The 20553-nt window shown below is 44.4% G+C and overlaps 2 protein-coding genes across 5 annotated transcripts in view; one reads left to right on the forward strand and one right to left on the reverse strand.

Moving 5' to 3' along the window:
- Nucleotides 1-1504: 1504 nt before the first annotated feature.
- Nucleotides 1505-7219, reverse strand: ky (kyphoscoliosis peptidase). Its single transcript, XM_053844648.1, has 7 exons — nt 7167-7219; nt 5809-6392; nt 5625-5739; nt 5436-5553; nt 4687-4878; nt 4418-4608; nt 1505-3275 (listed from the first exon to the last, which is right to left on the reverse strand). Exons 2-7 carry the CDS (start codon nt 6370-6372, stop codon nt 1948-1950), a joined length of 2508 nt encoding a protein of 835 aa, XP_053700623.1. The 5' UTR covers nt 6373-6392; nt 7167-7219; the 3' UTR covers nt 1505-1947.
- Nucleotides 3418-20553, forward strand: part of slc4a11 (solute carrier family 4 member 11) — a 76562-nt gene continuing 59426 nt past the window's right edge. The window contains exons 1-2 of one of the 4 annotated variants that reach the window (XM_053844645.1): nt 3418-3513; nt 13009-13106. In XM_053844645.1, the coding sequence (XP_053700620.1) occupies nt 13055-13106 (52 nt within the window). In that variant the 5' untranslated portion in view covers nt 3418-3513; nt 13009-13054. Of the gene's footprint in view, nt 3514-12654; nt 12755-12847; nt 12894-13008; nt 13107-20553 lie in introns of those variants that run through there. The other 3 variants (XM_053844642.1, XM_053844643.1, XM_053844647.1) reach the window with 3 other exon arrangements.

Consider the following 20553-nt stretch of genomic DNA (forward strand, 5'->3'; position numbering starts at 1 on the left):
TTTGTTAAACCCTGGTGCCTGAGTTTAGTGTTTTGTTTCTCCCAGTTTCCATGCGTTTCCTGTTCTCTTTTGTAGTTTATTCTCGGTTCGTTGTACATTCAGTTTTTGCTTAGTTTCTCCCGGTTCGGTGACGCTTTCAGTTGTGATTCTGTTGTTTGTTTAATTATTAAATATTATTTCTAACTCGCTCCTGCCTCACTGTAACCTTCACCACTCGCACTTGGGTCCAACTCCACGTCCTCAACACGTGGCATTCGCTCCTCGTTCCCTTCATTCGCGTCAACCGTTACTCTTTTAAAACTTAAGATACATTGTTGAAAATTGCCATAAGTGATTATGAACATTCATAACTTATTCTAGAATGCCTAATAAATACATTATGATGTCTAAACTAATAATGCATTATAGATGAGACTGTATATATATATATATATAATGTGCAATTTTAATGGCAATAACTGACACGGATGGTTTCTGGGAAGTTGAAGTTTAAAAACACTTCATGATCGAAGCATAGTAGATGTTCTATGCTCCTCATGCACGAGACAGTTTGCTTGCTACTGTAATCTCACAGAAGAAAATCATCTGGGTTTGAGTGGAGCCTGGAGTGACCTCAGATTCCTTCTGTGAAAGTCCCCTCTCCCTTTTCCTCCAGACCCTTTGGTTTGCTCCCTCGATCCAAAACATACAGAGGGGATGGCATGACTTTAGATTTATGTGGGTCTGCCCAGTGTCCCCCTCAGTGGATCACCCCCCAACATGACCGCAGTGTAGTAGAGAAGAAAGGGAATTAAAAATGTTGGTGAAAGGATCCTAATGAGCGACGGCATTGTCACACAGCCAGACGAGTGTATACATTCGTACCTCCCTTTCCGTTGCACGCGTGTGGAAAGAAGGGAAAACATAGCCTTGGTGACCGTCCTTGTATTGTTGCCAGGCAGATACACATGTCTAACCTCTGACATCAGCGTTTCCTCCGGCCAGGACTGAGCCGCCAGATTCTCCCCAGCAACTCAAGGCTGCGTGGACACACTTAAAAACACACTTGTACCGTGTCATTCAGCTATTAACCAGCCTTATTTCATCCCGCCTGCCCCCTTGATTGTATTTTTACTCGGGCAACGAGCTGAGGCTATTCGTGGGTTATTATGACAGCCACATGTAAACACCCGTCCCCGTCGCTGGCGTCTGCCAAAGCCTGCTGAGGGGAGACTGTGCAACCATGTTGTGCAGCGGGATTTGTCGGAGATCTTTGACTTTATAATTGCTGATGTCTGTCATTTGTCACTTGTTGTGCAACTTCCATGTGGTAGTTAATATGATAGTCTGTGTGACCCCAGGAACTAATCAAGTCCTGCTACTGAATATGAAAGTAACTGATAACCTCATTAGGGCCAGTGATGCATGGAATAATGTGCTTTTATTTTTGTTTTTTTCCGCTTCAACATCATTTCCCAAACATAATTAATGATCTATTATATCACATATTCAACCAGTTGCCCTTTGAAAGCGATGTGTATATGTTTGTTTCTGTGTGTGGAGTGTGGTTAGTTAGTTTAAACGGCACCTTTTTCAGTCATTCAAGTATTTCTCCATGGTTTGTAAACAAAGTAAACACAGAATGGCGACGTCTCATTTACACAAAGAAAGGACATTTGTAGTGCAGTAATATAGTTTTATTGCACATCAAAATAAAATGCAGATTGTATTAAACAGTAATAAGTAGGCACCTTTGTTGTTGTCCTGAATGTAACCTGGATTATTCATATATATATATTTATATATATATATATATATATATATATATATATATTCCACGTATTGAGAGAAAACTCCAAATCAAGTTTAAAAATAACTCACAGTTTCAGTTTTACCCAACCATATTTACATTAGACATCACTTTTAATAGGTGTGGATTCTGGAAGTCCGATCGTTCCTGTCTCCATTTCACTCTTCCCTTTCCAGCTGCTTGATGTCAAAGATCATCAAAACAGCCATGTCATTGGACTCCCCTGAGGAAGCTGCCAGTTTCAGTTGTTGGAGACTGTTTCCACTGTAAACCTCCCCCTCCCACACTCTGCTCTTATTCAGTTTGAGATCAGTTCGTGTTTCTCCCACCACGCTCACCTTCTGTGCCCCGGGGATTCTTACCCTGAAGCGGACCCAGGAGAGGGGGTCCAGCAGACCGATGCGGGGCTCGAAGAGCACGCAGCCTTTCTTCCACGCCGAGTAGACACAGGGGAAAGGGAGCCCTGACTGATTGCAGCTGTTCTTCAGAACATAGTCACACATGGGGTTAAAATCCCCCCCAGGGGTGGTCTTGGCATATAGACCCAGACGATAGATCCCCACATCGGGCAGGCTGACACTCAATGTCACTTTGCTGTCATTGTAAGTGCAGAAGACATATCGCGAGAGTGGGGTGGCTGCAGGTTGGTTTTCTTCTCGGGTGAGCACCGTGTGAAGCTCCAGGTCCTGCTGGTTGTGGAAGGTGATGTTGCACTTGCCCTGCTGTGTGGTTATCAGTGCTGCTGTGTGGCTGAATTTGGATAAACCTGCCTCGAGTGTGCGAGTTCCAGGGCCGCACGTAGAGTTGAGGTTAGGCGGAAAAATCTCATGTTCCGCCACAACATTCCCTTTGCAATGGATGAGAAAGTTGGCAGCGTTTTGAAATTTGCCTTCTGTTTTGTCATAATCCCGAACAAACACTGAGAGTCGGTAAAAGCCACGTGCCAAGCAGAGGATGTAGCAGGTCAACTGTTCCGGTTGGATTTGAGTGACCAAGCAGCGTTTGGTTAGAGGACCAGCCAGTTTTGGGTGGACCAGTTCACATACCATCATAAGAGGCCTGGAGGTCCTCAAAGTTATTCGGAAGTTGCTGTCTTCTACTTCGGCAACGTCACTTCCCAGACTGCTACCCGTCACTCCGATAGATCCAGCATTTGACTGCAGCCCCCAAGAGAGGAAGGGGTTCTCAGGGATCTCCTCCATGGCTCGAGGCGTAAGGCACTCAACTCTGAAGGAGCATATCCAAATCAGCGGCGTGGTGGCTTTTTCGGGTCGGGCATAAATCTTCACGTCATATAAGCCAGACGATGGAGGCAGCAGCTGCAAGTTCATGCTGCGATGGGAGACTGTCAGAAGACCAAAGGAGGAGGTGCTTGTCTCCTTCTGCTCCGAGGCTCCGCAGTGAAGGAGGTCCTGATGAGGTGTGATCTCATAGGTAAAAGTAACCGGCCTGGAGAAACCAAGGGTGATGTTCGCCTCACCATCATCTAGTTGGAATTATACAGAGAGAAGAACAAAGGGATGTCAGGAGCTGAAAGACGTGATGCAACAATGACGCAGGATCAGACCTTTAATGTTTCACGCCTATACATCTTCAAACAAACATTAAAGGTGATTCAACTTCTTTAACCTATATCACCAATGTCATAGCCGCCCAGTTTTCTTCTGCTATCGACCAATGATGTGCAACGTAGCCACCACTATAATTAAGTGAAAAGGTGAAAGGTAAGCACCACTTCCCTAACCACCCCCTGTCTATTGTATGTCAATTTTTCACTTGATGAATTAGCTTTAAAATCCTCAAAGGGGAGACTGGAGACTTGTGGCCCTTGCTGTCTCTTAGCTCTGTGGAGGAACTCACTCTCCGTCGGCTCTTACAGTGAATTCTGTGCTTAGCCTCACTGAGTGTCTCCCAAAAACGGATGTTGCTTCCTACCAAATTGGCAAAAGTCTTTGGTCATTTAGACCTCGGCGGGTTGGTTAGTCCTCACAGTAAAAGGATCCTGGGAAAGTCTTGGTCATGAACGAAACCCTGTCTGGTGTTGGTATGTTCCCCCTTGTTTGTTTGGATTTGCTCCCACAGTCCAAAAATACTGCGGGGGTTAATTTGTGATCCAAAATTGTCAGCGGGTTTATTTTGCATGTGGCTGGTTGACTGTCTAAATGGGCCCGCCCAGGGTGTCCTCCGCCTCTCGCCCCGTGAAGCTTGGATGAGCCCAGAGTCTGCTCAACCGCGGGGTGTCAAACTGAATCCTGACAGGGCACTTTAGGTGGAGGATAGTTGAACCAGCCAGCAGCTGATTGGTAGACTGCACCTGCCCTTGTGGGATTCTTTGTGACGCCCCTGGCGAAAGGTACATAGGCAGCTCACAGATGCCCTCTAATACACTAGTCTGTGGGTGTATAATATTTGAATATCGAAGGCTCTTACTATTGATTAAGTATGTGGACTCATCTTTGAAATGGAAAGTCAATTGTGAAAAGTTTCAGCTAATTCAAAGGCTCAATACCATGGATTCGTACCTCGCGAGCTGGAAGTTTCCACCTCTGGAATCTGTGCCATTTACATATGTCACTCATATTTTACACTCAGATTGCTCCTCTGTAACTTGACACTAAAGGACCAGACCTGTGTAGACGTGACAGTGATGAGGCTGGATCAGTCGGACTCCCGTGGTGAAGAAGGCAGAGGTTTTAAAGACCCGCTTCTCAAAGTCCTCCAGGGTGATGGGTCTGCTGAGGAGTTGCCACTTCTCATCGTCAGGGAAGTGGGAGTCAATAAACTCCTCTGGGTCCGTTAGGAAGTAGAAGTCATCAAACCTTGGTGAAACACACCGAGCCATAAGAGCAATATAAGTTGATATAGCTCACGAGCCGAGAGACACCTTTTGATTCTACCTTTTGACGAAGCTCTCATGCTCCATGTCGACTCGCCCCGCGCCCCAGCAGGCGTCCAACAGGAACCAGTCTCCTTCCAGTAGCACGGCGTTCCACAGATGGTCAGACTTGACGTTTCTCAAGCTCTGACCCTGACGATAACCGATTCCTTTGCTGTGTCCCGGCACTTCTTGGCATTCGATCCCTACTTCTCTGTCAATACCAATCAAACAGCGTTACATTTGCTTGACGTGTCCTCCAGGATTGTCTAAAATCCCGAGCCCATTTTTCTCACTGACCAGAAACTGGAGGGATAACCGAAGCAAAGATGCAGAATATATTGACTGTATGTGCTTCACCTCTGTAAACACGTCTATACACGTCGCATTTGTAATTTCTTGTTTCATTGATCTAGTGGCATTTTAAATGCAAACGACCACAAACTACTTCCACTGCTTCCGTGGGTTTTATCGCACCAGTAAATTGGGGTCCAAAATTTTCATGGACCTTTTATGCTCCCAATTTCAAAACAGAAAATTCCCGATCTTGTATAAACCCTGTCAGTGCGAGCGGTTTATGACCGGTCTAAGACGTTAACGGTCCATTCTTAGCTTGTTACGATTTTACAAGGTGATAATGTGACAGTGTTGTTTTCCGCTTCCTGCACTGTTGGTCCAACGTTCATGGGTTGGAAGCGCCGTTGATGATCTTCTCTTTTGGGATATTATATTCATAAAATATGAGGAAGTCAATCTCTTAACAGTATTTACCTGCACATCTGCGAACAAAGGTTGGAGTAGCCACAGCAGACGCCACGACCTGCTGCTATTATTTCCTCTGTTGAGCTCAGCTTCTCAGACTGACCAAGGTAGCCGCTCACGTCGTACTCTGAGGGTCAACAACGTCATTTTTCAGTCTGAGTTCCACAAGTGGTCCCACAAACATAAACCGGAACTCACCAATGTTGTAGCAAAGCCAAACCCAGATGGCACGAAGCTTCTCCAGCTCATTTCTGGCCCCTTGTGTGATGCTCTGGACGATCTTCTTGACATCGTACACACACTTCTGTTTGAGCTGAAATGATGCCAGATGAACCACTTAGATTCACTCTGGCTCTGCACTGAATCGTGACGTGACCCTCACCTCTGCTCCGGCTCTGATGGCATGTGAATCGACCCGGTGGAAAACCTCAGTGTTGGTGAAAAGGTCTTTTCGTCGTTTTCTCTTTGCTGCGCCGCCTGGCATCAGCCTCTGTCCCAGTTTGGGTTTAGCCAGTCTCACTTCCTCCACCTCCTTCCTCACCGCGCTCTTCTTCACTACGGTGATCGTCTTGGACGCGCTTTCGGACGACAGCTGCCTTTTTGCAGCGGGACGCTGATCCTCGTTTTCGACCGCCTGCTTCTCAAACATACTGGTCCTAGAAAGCACTGCAATCTGATGAGCGCCATGGCGGACCTGGAGCTGTAGAGCTGCCACCGGCTCTGCCGGATGAGCGTTTGTTTTCTTAAGGATCTGTTCCTTGTTTAGAACCACAGCTCCGACAACAGCGGCGTTGCTGGATAGCTGGCTTAAGATGTGACTCCCCTGAAGATTGGGGAGCTCCGAGGGCTTGGCCTGGACACCCTGGCTCGTCTCATCCTGCTGAGAATGATGGGCACCACAGGGGAAGGGAAAGGAGAACTTCTGGATTCCAATCTGAGCTGACATTACGCTGAAGTCATGGCTTCCTGTGTATGAAAAATGAGCGTATCAGCACATATATCATTAGTCGTTCAAAATACAACCGCGCTTTGTGCCAGTTCATTCTCAGGTGTTGTAGTTTCCCGTATCAGCTGGAAAAGATTCCAGAGGATTCACTGTGTCCTGGACCTGGTTCTGCTATATCCTGAACGATAGCTTTCCAAGATCGGTCCATGTTATCGGCTGAACAATCCCAAACAATCATCGGAGTCACCCAATTTCCAAAACACCTAGTTCTGTATTCTATATGATTCAACCCCAGCAAGACAGTGATGAATTGGCAATTATAAAACCTCTATTAATGACAATTAATTATTGCAAAGGTTGGAATCATTCATCACTGTCACCACGAAGCACCGAAGAGTCAAATCCTTTATTAGATTGGCTGGACCCTGTAACCTGCTGTACCTGAGGAAGTGCCTGGGAAGCACTGTGTTCAGCGTCTGCTTTGGTTGGATTCAAACGTTGCATAGAAAACCAAGTCTGTTTATCCTGGTGACTAGCGGCGTGTCCTTGAGGATGATCTGCCGCCGACCCTGACCTTCCTGGAGCGCGAGCGAAGTGAAAGTCCTGGGCCGTCTGGGTTGCTTCCATCAGAGTCTTTTCTTTCTAACAAGTGTAGTTACATGTGTAACTGAGCGTTTGATGATTCCTGCCTGCAGCCATAGTCTTACTGAATTGTTTCATCCTTTACAATAAACACTCGAGAGAGTCGTACTTTCTGCTGAGTGACAATAAAAAAGTCGGAGGCTGCTACTCACCCTGAGAGGATTGAAAATGCCTGCTGACCTTAACAGTCGGTGGAAGCGCCCCGTCTGTGTGTATTCAGTGGTCCACCGTTGTAGCGGGGGGAAGCTTATATACGCTCTCCAGTGGCCTGCCAGGACAAGCCCCAGAATAACAGACCTAAAAATACTACAAAGCATTTAAGAGCGGCCAATAGCAGGCAATGCAGCGGGCTCAACAACTGGCAGCGTGAAGTATAAGCGTTCCTGGATGCATGTGTGTGGAGTGTTCGGTGGCTGATTTGGACAAACGTTCATTTTGTAATGAGACTTTCGCACCATGCCTTGATACGGGCACGTGCACAGTAGACCCCTAGTGGAGCGGAGGCACCCTGCAGGGAGGGACCTGCATGAAAAAGGTGGCTTTTTTACTGCAGCCCTTTCTTTAAAAAATAATAATAAATAATGTGCTTGGTATGTGAAGGGGTATTTATTCACGTTCCTCAGGGAATCGATCACTGACTGGCACCGCTCTCACAGGCCCTAGCCGTGGCCCCGCCCCCCTCAGACCCCTCAGCGCCGTCCTCAGCGGTGTTTGTGCCCTCCCTTTCAGCTACGGCTTTAATAGCTTTTATTCAGATATGTTTTGATTGTTCCATGTGTTAAGTAGAACACAGCATGCTGTTATGTAGTTTGATATTTTGAATTAAAATACATTAAAGCTACTTGCCGGATGCGTTCATGAGTTCTCAGTGCGCTAATCTGACCACTGTTCCAAGGTGCATGTGAGCATTTTGTCAGCATAGACTCATGAAAGTAGGATTTCATTGTATGCTGTGATCTACAATATAGTCACATGACCAGAAGTTATAGCACAAAATCGAGAACAAACCAATCAGTCCAACAGAAATAATTAAAATAAATAGAAACATTTCATGCCAACAGGGGGCGCTTTTTTTTGTCCCCCAAAAATGGCCTGCCCTAAAAAACTTAAACTTCAACTCGCCTTTCTTACTATAGCCGGGGTTTTCAATGATACTGAACATTATAAAATTGTTTTTAAAGAATTTGATCACCAGAGATAAGCAAGGTAGTTATTGGACAAAGCTATGCTTCAGAAAAAAATAAAATTCAGTTGATATTTTTCTTTGTGAACCAGCATAAAAATGGAAATTGCTGTGGATGTGTGTACGGAGGTTCGCCGCCTGCTTATGGTGCTTATGGTTGGTCCAGTCGTGCTCCTCGTCTCTGACTCTGCCTCCGGTGTATTATTATCAGATCCAGTCATCGCTGCAGACTCTGTTAAGCTTCGATGTGTGATGACGGTCGCGGCACCGCAAGCACTTAGGAAGTGTTAGGACTCTGTGATGGGCAGACAGTTTGGGGTGCTGGGGGAAGAAACTTTTTAGCTGAGGCAGTTTTGTTCCCTTGCCAAGCTGGAATGTCCGAAATGAATGATTTGAGACTCGACTTAATGCTGCAGAGACACACTCTGGTGGTCCGATTGCAATCACGTCAGTGAGTCTGGAGCTGTGAGCAGCAGTGACGCTCTCTAGCTGCAGGTACTGAGTCAAGACTTGTAGAGGTGAAGGATCTACAGCTTCCTGTTGTAGCTGTCGTTCCACTCCACGTTTGGCTTGGTCTTCTTTACATAGGAGGGGGAGGTGGGGTGTTAAGTTGGCAGACTGGTTGGGGTGTGTGTGTGTGTGTGTGTGTCGGACGGTGTCATTGAAAATCAGGATCTGAACAAAGAGCTGAGTCAAACTCTTGATTTACCCTTTGATATAATGTCCTGCTCTGTCCGTTGGCCACTGAGTGTTATGGAGGGTTATGGATCCACTGTATCTCTATGGGCGGGTCAGGACTCTTCCTCATGGGTCTTGGTCCTCCAGAAGAGGTACCTGTACCAGCGGGAGAAGCCTCTTGAGGGTGTGTTCCCCCTAGAGGAGCTGGTTTGGTGTGGGCCTCTTTGCTGGGACCGCTGCCCCCTCGACCTGGCAAAGGCCAAGCAGACGATATATTGAATAGATTTTGGTTTATTTATTTCTATCTTCCTCTGTGACTTATGATTCTGGTGAGCTTTTGTTTTTCAAATCCAAACACTAAAGAGCCGTTTTCATGCGTGGAATTCTGCACCGCCACCTAATTGGCTGCCTGCCTCTCATCTAACAAGGAGAGAGAGGAAAAACTCACCTCATTTCTTCACATACTGAAGATTTCCCGACATGAAGCAGTGAGCGGAAGCGCAAATCATCACTTGGCGATGAAAGCGGTTGGTGTTTGAATGAGCCGTAATTAGCCGCGTCCAGTTCGAACAGATGAGGAGACCAAAGTCAGGGTTGGTGCAAAGCCTCATGTGGTTTGAGGAAACTTCTGAGGCTGTAAATACTCCACGCTAAGAAGATGACCAACTGGAAACAGCGGGACAGAGGGGAAGATGAACTGGATCACATTTGACCAAATAAATGCAGAGTTTCATAACGCGGCCAGATGCCGGTGGGCGCGGCGCAGGGACCACCACCACCTCCACTGCTGGTGCTTCCTCCGCCAACTGACTGCAGAGTAATAATGCCATCTGGAACAGCTGTCAGCCAAACAAGCTCGCTCCGGAATATTAGATGGCCGTGGAGCGACTGGGATCTCTGCAGCTGCAGATGGGGTTTGTTGTTTGAAGCACAAACGTGGCACCAAGTTTAAAATGAAATCTTGCTTTTAATCTTCTTCCAGGCGTGGAAGAAGCTCAAACGTGAGTCTTTTGATGAATGCATTTTAGAGGTTATTATTAGAAAGACGCCTTCATCTTCCTCCGTTTCCCGCTAGCTATTGTCCAAATATTCGACGTCTTCAATCTTGGTGCTGACTCGGGAACATTCTGTTCAACTGGTGAAAACTAGTCCATGTGCTGCCTCTAAGGAATCAAACGTCCACGTCGTCCTCCAGGTCTGCATCCTGGTAATGAGCCTGACTCCAAATGCACTCGACTGGATTATTATCTGTTCATGCATCCAGACTTCTCTTGTCCCACCTCACTATCTTCTGCGGGACCGTAGGACACTACTTCCTCCACTGGATGATGACGATGACTAGACAAGACGAGACAAGATTTGGCTTAACTTGCTGAGACTAGAACTTGACTTGACGGAACTCGACTAGACGGTCGCTTGACTTGACGAGGAGACTGGACGGGGACTAGACAAGACGGAACTGGACTGGATGGAACTTGATTAGACGGTCACTTGACTTGGCGTGGAGTCTTGACTTGAAAGTGACTAGACAAGATGGGATTTGAACGACGGGCCCTTGACTTAACGTGATGTCTTGACTTGACGGTGAAAAGACAATACAAGACAGAACTCGACTAGATGGTCACAGATGGATTTAATGTGGTGTCTTGCCTGATGGTGACTAGACAAGATGGGACTCGTCCAGATAGTCACTTGACTTGATATGGAGTCTTGACAGTGACTATACAAAATGGGACTCGACTAGACGGTCACTTGACTTGATATGGAGTCTTTACAATGACTAGACAAGATGGGATTTGACTAGACGGTCACTTGACTTGACGTGGAGTCTTGACTTGATGGTGACAAGACAGGACTCGACTAGACGGTCACATGATTTGACGTGGAATCTTAACTTGAAAGTGACTGGTCAAAATGGGACTCGACTAGACGATTACTTGACTTGAAATGGAATCTTGACTTGTCAGTGACTAAACAAGATGGGTCTCAAATAGACAATCACTTGACTTGACGTGGAGACTTGATGGTGACTAGACAAGACGGGACTCGACCCGACGGTCACTTGACTTGACGTCAGTCAACTGGAAGGCATTTAAAGACTGCAACTCCGCCGTCTCGTTCGCTCTCACTGAATGTGGCTGTGCTCTATAGAAACCACCTAATTCTCCTTCTCTTCTGCTTTTATATTTTCAGTTGCATGTCTTGTTTGTAAAGACTTTTCATTGTAGCTGCTGTTCCTCTCCGGACTCATGTCATTGGCCCTTAACACTCTCCGTGATCTTCCATATTGTTATGAAGTCCAAAGATCTCCATGCTTTTTAACAACCAAGTTGCAGAGCACCGTGATACATTTACCTCACAAGTGCAGAGGTCAGCAGTGGCCTCTCACACCAAATGTACATCTATAAAGTGCCAAGTAAACCGATACGCTATAGGTGCGTGTTGACTTTTAGCTCGTGTGCCGCCGAGCTCTCATGTCCTTTGTTCTGGCCACTTAGGAATTTGGCAAGTTTTAACATGACTGTTGAAGCATAAACAGAACTGCATTTGCTCACAGTCATTTTAAACCTTGAATCATGGTGGGATTTTTTACTCAAGTAATATGCTTGTTCATGCTGATCAGTCATTGAAATAAGTGAAATAAGAAAGAAAGTCATTTTAAAAACATGACAGAAAAGTACTTGAATATGAAAAAAAAGTAAAGGTAAAATATGGTTACATGAGGTGGAAATATAATTGTGTATATTGTGGAAAAAATTACATAAAAACTATAGAAAATTCTGGGGAAGGTTTAAAAAAAGTAAATAATATAACAACATCAAAATGAAAGACAGCATCAATTCGGATCAAATATTTCCCCGGGAAATACATTTGTATGTTTTAAATCAAGTGAATCACATGAGCACCAGAGCTCAGGTGAGCCAATGTAAACATGGCCCCCGCTGTGAGCGCCACTGTGGCATGTTTGCCTCTTACTGCAGGCATCACAAGCTGTTACCTTCAGATCTGAGCCACCTACTGGGTTTATGGTCCTCAAATATACGATAAACATATTTTGGCCTCAGGCTATTATGGACTCTTTCAACAAGCATGGGCACTTTCTGATTTCCCCTGAAGTAACCGCATGAATAATGCTGTCAGAGTGTTGTCATGGCTGCGGCAGCTGCACAAACTTAAACGCCATTGTTTTCGGCTGCTCAAGTTGAAACCGGTGCTTGAGCATCCAAAGACAACATGGGACCTCGGTGCTATTTTTAGAGGATTAAAAGGGAAGCGATTCAGGTGTTCTATTACTGTAGGTGGCAGCTGGAACGAAAATCCAAGTCCATTAAACCTCAGAAACATAATCTGGCTTTGTGTTTGTTAATGCTTTTAATCAGACTTCATCCTTTCACAGATCAGAAAATCTGTCTTTCAAGATGAAGCTTGGACAAAATTTCTGAAGTAGAAAAATGTCAATAATCTTGGAGGATTCCTGAAAGCATTTCTTAGAAAGCCTTCAGTAAATATCTGTACTGTGTCCAAAAGCGTTCAGTGCACGTGTCAAAAATCAGCTTCAGTGATTCTAATTTCCAGACGATCAAACCAAAAACAACCTTAAAAGTCGTCATAAATAAATTAAAATCAATATATAAGTACATATATATTGTTAGACGTGTGAGTCAGCTGGTGTTGTTGCACCAAAGCCAAGAGAGTGGAATTGTTTTTGGAACTGTTGACATTTGTGCGTAGAGGGGGCGTGGCCTCTTCACGTCCCGCTAGTCGCGCGCGTGTCAGCAGCACCTGGGCGTTGGATGACGTCATGGTACCTCATTGAGGTACTAGCTTGCTAATTTCTGCCTCTGAACCTGTGAGCGAAGTATAAACAGTAGTTTGGAGGTAAATAACAACGTCGCTGAAGGTGAACCGTATCGCCATTTTGAGTGTTTAACCGTCTTTTTTCGTGTCTTGTGTGTTCAACGGGCAACTTCAAACCTCAGTCCAGTCGAACGTTCGTCAGTTTTTGACCACTTTCCCGGTAGTTGAAGCAGTGCCATTGTCTCTGGTGTTTTCTGAGCTTGTGAATGTGAAGTGTTCACATGTGCAGTGTGCTGTTCGGTGACGGTAGTTCTGTGTTTACTGTGGACATGTAGCTGACTGTCGGTGAAGTGCGACGCTGAAGGCGGCGGCGGCGGCGGCATGACGAGGACCAAAGATGCTGCGGTGGGGACCAGCATGATCGATTTGTTCGGTAAGACGCTCTTGCTTTTCGTTTTCAGCTCTCTGTGACGGTCAAAACCACCTCCTTTGGATGACGTTTGGCATGCTCCAGTTGTAAATATCTCAGCCCACCTTACGTGACGTGCTTTTTCCTTGAAAACGAAAGCATCTTCCGCCATCGTTTACTTGCTTGGGAGCTACTTCCATACCATGTTGTCTTTTTTAAACTTATTACATCTGTCAAAACTCAAGATAAAGCAATGTCACTAGTAGCAGACTTTGCTGACTTTTCACATGTAGTTCAAGAGAAGTCTTTATGAAACATTAAGATTGTGTTCTGTTGTGAGAACCTGGTTCATTGTGTGGGCCGTCTGCAGTGGTCAGTAGATAGCAAATGGAAGGAGACGGAGACTGGCTGGATGGCGTTTGACTTAATAGAAAACTTCATCTGCTATGAGGTCAACATATGGTCATCATCAGAAAATGTGACCTCTCCGGCTCTTTCAGTTTTCAAAAGGTTGTAGCTTGAAAAAGTAAGTGATGAAAAGTATGATTCAAACTTTTGGAAGTAAATTCACACATCTCATTTGTCTGTCATGACGTGACCACGTGCCGGCCGTAGTGCAGTACAGCAGATATTTTCGTCTCTGAAGCAGTGATGATGATGGCGTCATTGTTGTTCACAGCATCCGCCGCTATTCACAGTGCTGTTCTATGACTGTATCTCCATTACGGCAAAGGGACTTGCTGTCACTAGACGGCGAAGCACTGCTGCTTCTCTGTCACTTTCAGTGTCTGGTCAGTGAGAATATTCCTCCCCCTTGTTCTGTTACGCTCCCACTATGAAGCTACAACCTCCCCCACCTCCTTGTCCGGGGACTTTGTTTACTCCAAAACTCCTATATAAATTGCCCTCAAATGTTGCTCAGATTGAAGTTACAGGTGTCCGCCATCTACTTGTGTGAAGCAGAAACTACGTCACACCTCATACTTGCTTACTTGGAATGGGAAAGAAACAAATGTTTCTCGAATGACGTCTTGAGGCATAGTAAGTATCAAAGGGGCCCAACTGATATGTTGAAGTGACTGGTAGTACACCGCGCAGCACAATGGAAAGTAGCACATAACACTTTTTCTTATCTCTCTGACCGTTCAACCCACCCTTGTATCGTCCAGCCCCTTCACAGACACTGTGATTTGATATTATGTAGCTATATTAAATGGGACTCACATGACGCAGCAAGAGAGGTTCTGTGTCAAAAAGAGAGATGAAAATGTGTTGAAGGAATCTGAATTCATTTTGAAAGCTTGACTCAACTTTTGCTGAATCCTTAAATAAGGTTTATATATTGGTGGGTGTCAAAACTGTTGCTGAAAAATCATTTCTGCTTGCTGAGAATGGTCACCTCCGCTTCCTCTCTCAAGTACCATGGTCGACAAAACAGCAGAACAACAGCAGGCTTTGGTCATCTGTCAGGTCGACAGGTTTCCCATGCAAATGCAGGCGATGAGAATAAATGAGAGCAAAATCCGAGTCGCTGGTGTAAGGCAAACAAACACAAGAGCTGGTAGGCACACAAGCTAACAAGAGTAAACATCGTAAACACTGCCAAGATGTAAACAGACAGGCTGAACAAGTGGTGCAATTTTGTATTTTTGGAATACATATAACGCTTCTGTGCTTTTCCAAGCTGATGCAAATGCGTTGGGCAAATATTGTCCTGGTTTGAAATATTAGCAAACAGATGTCCATTGATAAAGAAATGCTTCGTGTTTGGATGATATTGTTCTGAGCTGGTCAACTGAGACACGGTCTTCACAGCATGTCCTTGATAAGCCTCCCAGACCACTTTAGAAAGGGCGGCAGCACCTGAGCAGCCAACCAATTACTGACGTCCACTCAGGATGGATCCTTTTATTGATATTAAGACATTTCCTTTTTTTTATATCGCGTTTGCCTTGTTACAAATTAGTTCTTTGAAACACTTAAATATGTGGTTGAGTATTTGCCAAGGCCTTGACGTTCACAGCAGCTGGTGTTTTTTTCCCTGCTACAGTATGTGGCTCATTCAACCAGAGCTCCTTCTGGCCTTGAGAGTGCATCCTTGTTGTCATGTTCAGCTGAGAGTTGAAGGGCTTCTGCACTGATGCTTCATTCCATGTTGACCTGTTGACATATCACACGCAGCCCTCTGTCAGTCTGCTCCAGGGCACACGAGAGGTCAAGCCTTTTGAGGTGCGACCCTGGAGGCAGCTCTGCTACCAAATCTATGTTTTAATCACCATGTCTTTGCGCTGCTGACCCGTTTCCTTCTGGAAGCACTGACTTAAAATGAACTTTATTGGCTTTTTAGTTCAGATTTTAGCATCATTCATGTGTATTTAGTAGCCGGAGAATATTTATTACCCCCAGAAATGTGCTGATGACAGCAAAGACGTTTCTCGGCGAGCTTTCCCTGGCTTGTATCTGAATGTGAACAATATGTGAGGAGCCAAACAGGAAAGGAGGAAATCCCTCTGCGTTTGTCCATTTGCTGTGTCTCTCCTATCTTCCTGCTTGGAGCACAATACAACAAGGTGCCCTTTGCAGTTTATGGCTGTGGGTTAATGAGTTTTGGAGGTGCACGGAATTTGAAAGCATGCTTTACAGTGGCATTTTTCACTAGCGTTTATGTTCTCCATAAATCCTTTTATTGTATTATGATATTCCTGTATCTAGCTTGATTACCAGGTAAGAAAGCCATTACCGGTCCAAACACCAGCCATCAATTAGAGTGAATCCATTTAGAATCGTACTTTTTGAAGAGTGTAATGCTGCAGCTACGGTAGAGTCATGATCAGGATACATAAAATATAGATGTACTGGGTATTAAATATTTACATTGCAACTCATACCTCAAGACTGATTAAGTAGCGATATGTAATTTTGCCGTCATTCCAATAAGATACTTGTCACAACTCCCCCTTGACAAGCCCAGTGACTTGCAATGGGATTGATGAGGCTTCATGAAACAGTGTCCCCATTTTCAGAGCTCAGTAGGTGGCGCTCTTGGTTTAAAAATGATGTGAGGTTTCATTTCAATGTTCAAATCCAAAGACTTGGAGCAAAGAGTGCCCTCTTGTGGGCTTTTAAAATGACGACACTGTTTCACGAAGCTTCATCAGCCCATCACTACTGATGAGGCTTCATGAAATGGTGTCCTCATTTTGAGAGCTCAGTAGGTGGCGCTCAGTTTAAAAATGATGTGAGAATTACTGTCCAAATCAGTAATTCTCCAAGGTTTCAGAGCAGAGAGTGACATCTAGTAGGTGCTCTGAAGCCTCATCAGCCCGTCACTAATAATAGGTAGGTAACTTTGTTGTCAAATATGCTACGGTACAAGACATATAGCATGGATGAAATATCTGCTGGGACTTAGAGAAGCCACTGCGTGTGTCCGCGCCGCCAATACACTCAACATCCAATTTATTGACACTCATTTTGTGTGGCCAAATGATTTTTCAAGGGGATTTTTCATATTAGTGTTAATTTTCCACTGTAAATGTGAACAAATCTTTCAAGAAGGGAAATGCTGATTCAGGAGAAAGGCATTCTAAGTTAGCCAGTAATAGAAAACAATAAATCACTCAATGAATTAAGTTTCCTACATCTTCTGAAAACACTTTACCACTCCCACCACCGCGGCCGTCAAATCTAATCTATTAATGTTGCTGTAACTTAAGTTTCTTTTTTGTTACGTCAGTTATTTCATGCTTTTAGCCATTGAAGGAATCTTAAAGTCACCAGTCTTTCAACTTAAAAAATGGTGAAACTCAGTTTGGCTGACGGAATGTTGCTTTTTATTTATTAATTATTTAGTTATTTATTTGGAGTCACCAGCCAAAGGTGGCATCGTGACCCTGCTCTACTTTTTAAGGATTTTATCCGCTCGTTTTGAAGTTCCAAATGCTTCGGTCAGCATTTTAAACGGGGGTTGTTCCTCTGTGTGTGCGCACCGGTGCATGAAAAACAAGCAGAGGAAGTTAAGAGTCAAAGGGCGTCACCTCTGCGCTGCTAATTCAAAGCTATTTATACCACCCACAAAAATGTTGACCTCTTAGCAGGTAAACAACTTCAGTCAATGGACTTGACCAACACCTTGAGTGAGTTCTGTTGTTTCCAGCAGAGGGCGGTATATATGAGCATGTATAAGATGTAAATAGACTCCACTTGTAGCTCAAACTATTAAGGCAGTGTGGGTCTAACTGAAATATATTCTGTATTTATGACAGATAATTGCCTGTTGGATTCTGGCCTTTTGAGAAGTGCAAGTTTGATTCCTTCCTTGCTCAACAGTGATAGTCAGACCTTGTTTGTGACTGAACAGGAAACTGAAAATGACCTTTATGTATTCCTCGATCCGCTTAAGTTTTGCCCTGACAAAACATTCACAATGTTGATTTAATTTTGGTTTGGGTACGACGTTTTTGCTACTTGTTTCAGTCTGAATTCTTCCACGTCACATGTTTGGAGGTTGTTACATGTGGCGGACATCACAGTGGGCTTTCACTTGCTGTATAATCAAATTAATTTAAATGTCTGTCCAACCATTCTTGACACGTTAGCAGCTGCTTTGTTGGCTGACTGAACTGAGACAGAAAGGAAAGCAGTATTCCGTTGATCTACTCTGTCAATGTTTGCTATCAGAGATAAATGACTGAAGAGCTATGCTTTGCTCCTTGGTGCAGGGAGACCTGTCTGGGCTTGAAACCCCAGTCACTTTTTTTACCTGCTGCAGGGTACAGAACCGTTGCATTTGTCAGGGTCGACCCACACAGAGGAGCTTGCTGGAATTTTAAAGCTTGGTGCAAGAAAGTAGTGATCAAAACCAAGCTTATACTCTGCTGGCTACTTTCTCTCCTCTCCTTTTGTCAACTATTTCTAAGCCACAGAAGCGCACCTCACCTTCTGCAAACACGCCTAAGCCGAGAAGCAACTACAGACATCGATGACATCACGGCTCGCCCGGAACGTTTTTATTTGTTAGGGAGATCGTTTTTTTCCCGTCATAAAGTAGCAGGTCCTGGAATTGAATGAATGGATGTTGCGCTTTAGATTTGGGTTGTTGCTTCGAATCCCAGAGTGAGATGTCACTGTTGCAGCGACACGTTGGCATCCTAATGAGTGTACACCAGAGCCCGACATCTGGCACAAGGACAAAGGGACATGTGATGCACAGCAGCAATGCAGGTGGACTGTAGCATAACTCCACTGTCAATTGGCTGAAACACACCTTTAATCACCTGTGTTTTCAAAATATGCTTTATGAACATTATTGTCATCACTTTTCATTGCGTGTTGACGCTTTTGTAGGGGTGCGTGTCCCCCTCTCCTCAGCATTCAACAGCTGATCATGACCATGGCTAAAGATGCCTAATTTGAATTTCTGTTTGATTTATTCTGATCAGTCTTTCTCCTCTGTCTCCTTCCTCTTACACAAGACCAACTCTGCTAAAACATGGGACTTGTTGCCGACTTTTCCAGCTCGGAACCCAAATCTTAATACATTTCTTTGGCCAGTATCAATTTTCTTTTTAAGTCCCAACATGCCGAAACCAATATTCATTGTTTTTTTTTCTTCTTTTTTTTCCTCAACTAAGTCAAATTCACCTTCTAAATAACAATAATAATGAACAACACAGCATCGAAAATATTGCAACTTTTTAAATAATCAACATCAAACAACAAAAAAGTGCTTAATATAAAGTGTTTATTAACATATTTATTCCCTTTCAAATGAACAATGAAGAGATCAAACCCACAATGTGAGTTTCACTCTCAATCATTTGTGCCGAAATTTTGCTTTATAACCTGACGGACTGCTCCTTCTTTCAGCTGTGGTCAACAAGGTTGAGATTGCTACTTTTGCCAAGAGGCCTTTACTGATTTCAATCACCAGTGGGCACAGATTTTACCGTTTATTTACCAGAACTCATCTTCTTCTCCGTATGGCGTTGTGGAACTGCAAAGGCGCAACACTTCAAACAGCATCATCAGCACATAATGGGCTGTAAACCAGCCAAGCAAACAAGGGTGGAAGTTGCTAATGAGGTTTCCAAATACATACATTTACTCCTGGACGAAAGCAAGATGCCAATGGCCTTACTTGGGCCTGGTTGTTTGTGCTGGTGTTTCTTTAAAGTTGTTGCCAAAACAGTTCTTCCTAAATTCTGTGGAAGTGCCAAAATGTGAATGAATTGCATTTTCTTCTTCTACACCACTGGCTTTCATGCTGACTACTGGACTCTAATTTGTACTGCAGTTGAGAAAGCAAATACTGAGTTTAACGTCCTCTGGGTTCACAAAGTGGTGCATTCCATCATCCTACCATATCAGTAATAGACCAGTCACAAAGCACCCTTGTTTACTCTGAGCATTAGGTAATGGAGTCAGTATAATGTGCTATCTTTTTTGGGGTTGTAGTCATCATGAATAAGGGTTAAATTATATATAAATCTCTCACATGCAAATCGTCCAATCATAAGGAAGTCGTCTGGGTCCGCTGCTCGTAGTTTCATCATTTGTGTCTTGTTTTTGCAGCGTGATCCATTGAACTATGATCAAATTTGTGAATTCAATTTCGTACGAAAGTCAGTGTGTCAATGCACTGTGGCACATGACTCTTGTGAAGTCACTGAGGAAGTATACTATGATAATAGAATACACAGATATTTCTTCTGTCGTTCTGATTTTCAGTTTTATTTGAGGCTTATCGTTGCCACCTATTGTTGTATCTTAAGCACTCGACTGAGCAGACTGAAATACAGCATCAGTGCGACAAACGATCAGGCATGAATTCCAGTGTGAACACTGAGCACTGGTGTCGGGCACTTGTTACGATGAGCCTTCATGAAACCGTGTCCTCATTTTCAGAGGCCACTAGATGGCACTCTGCCCTTAAATCTTTAGATACAGACAGAGCTCAGTGGTGCATTAATGACTTATTTTAATGTGCACGAATCCACTGAAGAGGTGAAGGTCAACAGGGGCTCATCATCCTGGCAATGGAACCTTGACGTCGCCTAATTTAAACCTCTTCATTCCTGGACTGTATTCCGGTTCCTTTCCCATGTAATGTCACTTAACATATTAAATCTAGCCGTGCCCTTGGTAATATATCTGTCAGTAGCTGAAATCTAGAAATGCAATCTGGCAAGTGAGTGGAGCAGAATGGTAATGGGTGATGCCTTCTGCTGCAGAGAGCGGGATTAAAGCAGGCAATGACTGAACTGTGCAATCCATCGGTAGGCAGCAGGAGGTCCACCCCGATGCACTCCCTGTTGCTGCGGGGGATCAGAACCTGGGAAGCATTTCTTTTCTGCCAGCTTTTGAATTTTGCAAACATTATTTTACAAAACCAGACGTCATTAATGTGCTGCTCCTAATCTGCTTTTGGCTTTGGTGTGTCCTCGCCCGTGGTTTCCCGTGGCTTCATTTG

This window comes from Synchiropus splendidus, chromosome 16 (genome assembly GCF_027744825.2).
Source record: "Synchiropus splendidus isolate RoL2022-P1 chromosome 16, RoL_Sspl_1.0, whole genome shotgun sequence".
NCBI lineage: Eukaryota > Metazoa > Chordata > Actinopteri > Syngnathiformes > Callionymidae > Synchiropus > Synchiropus splendidus.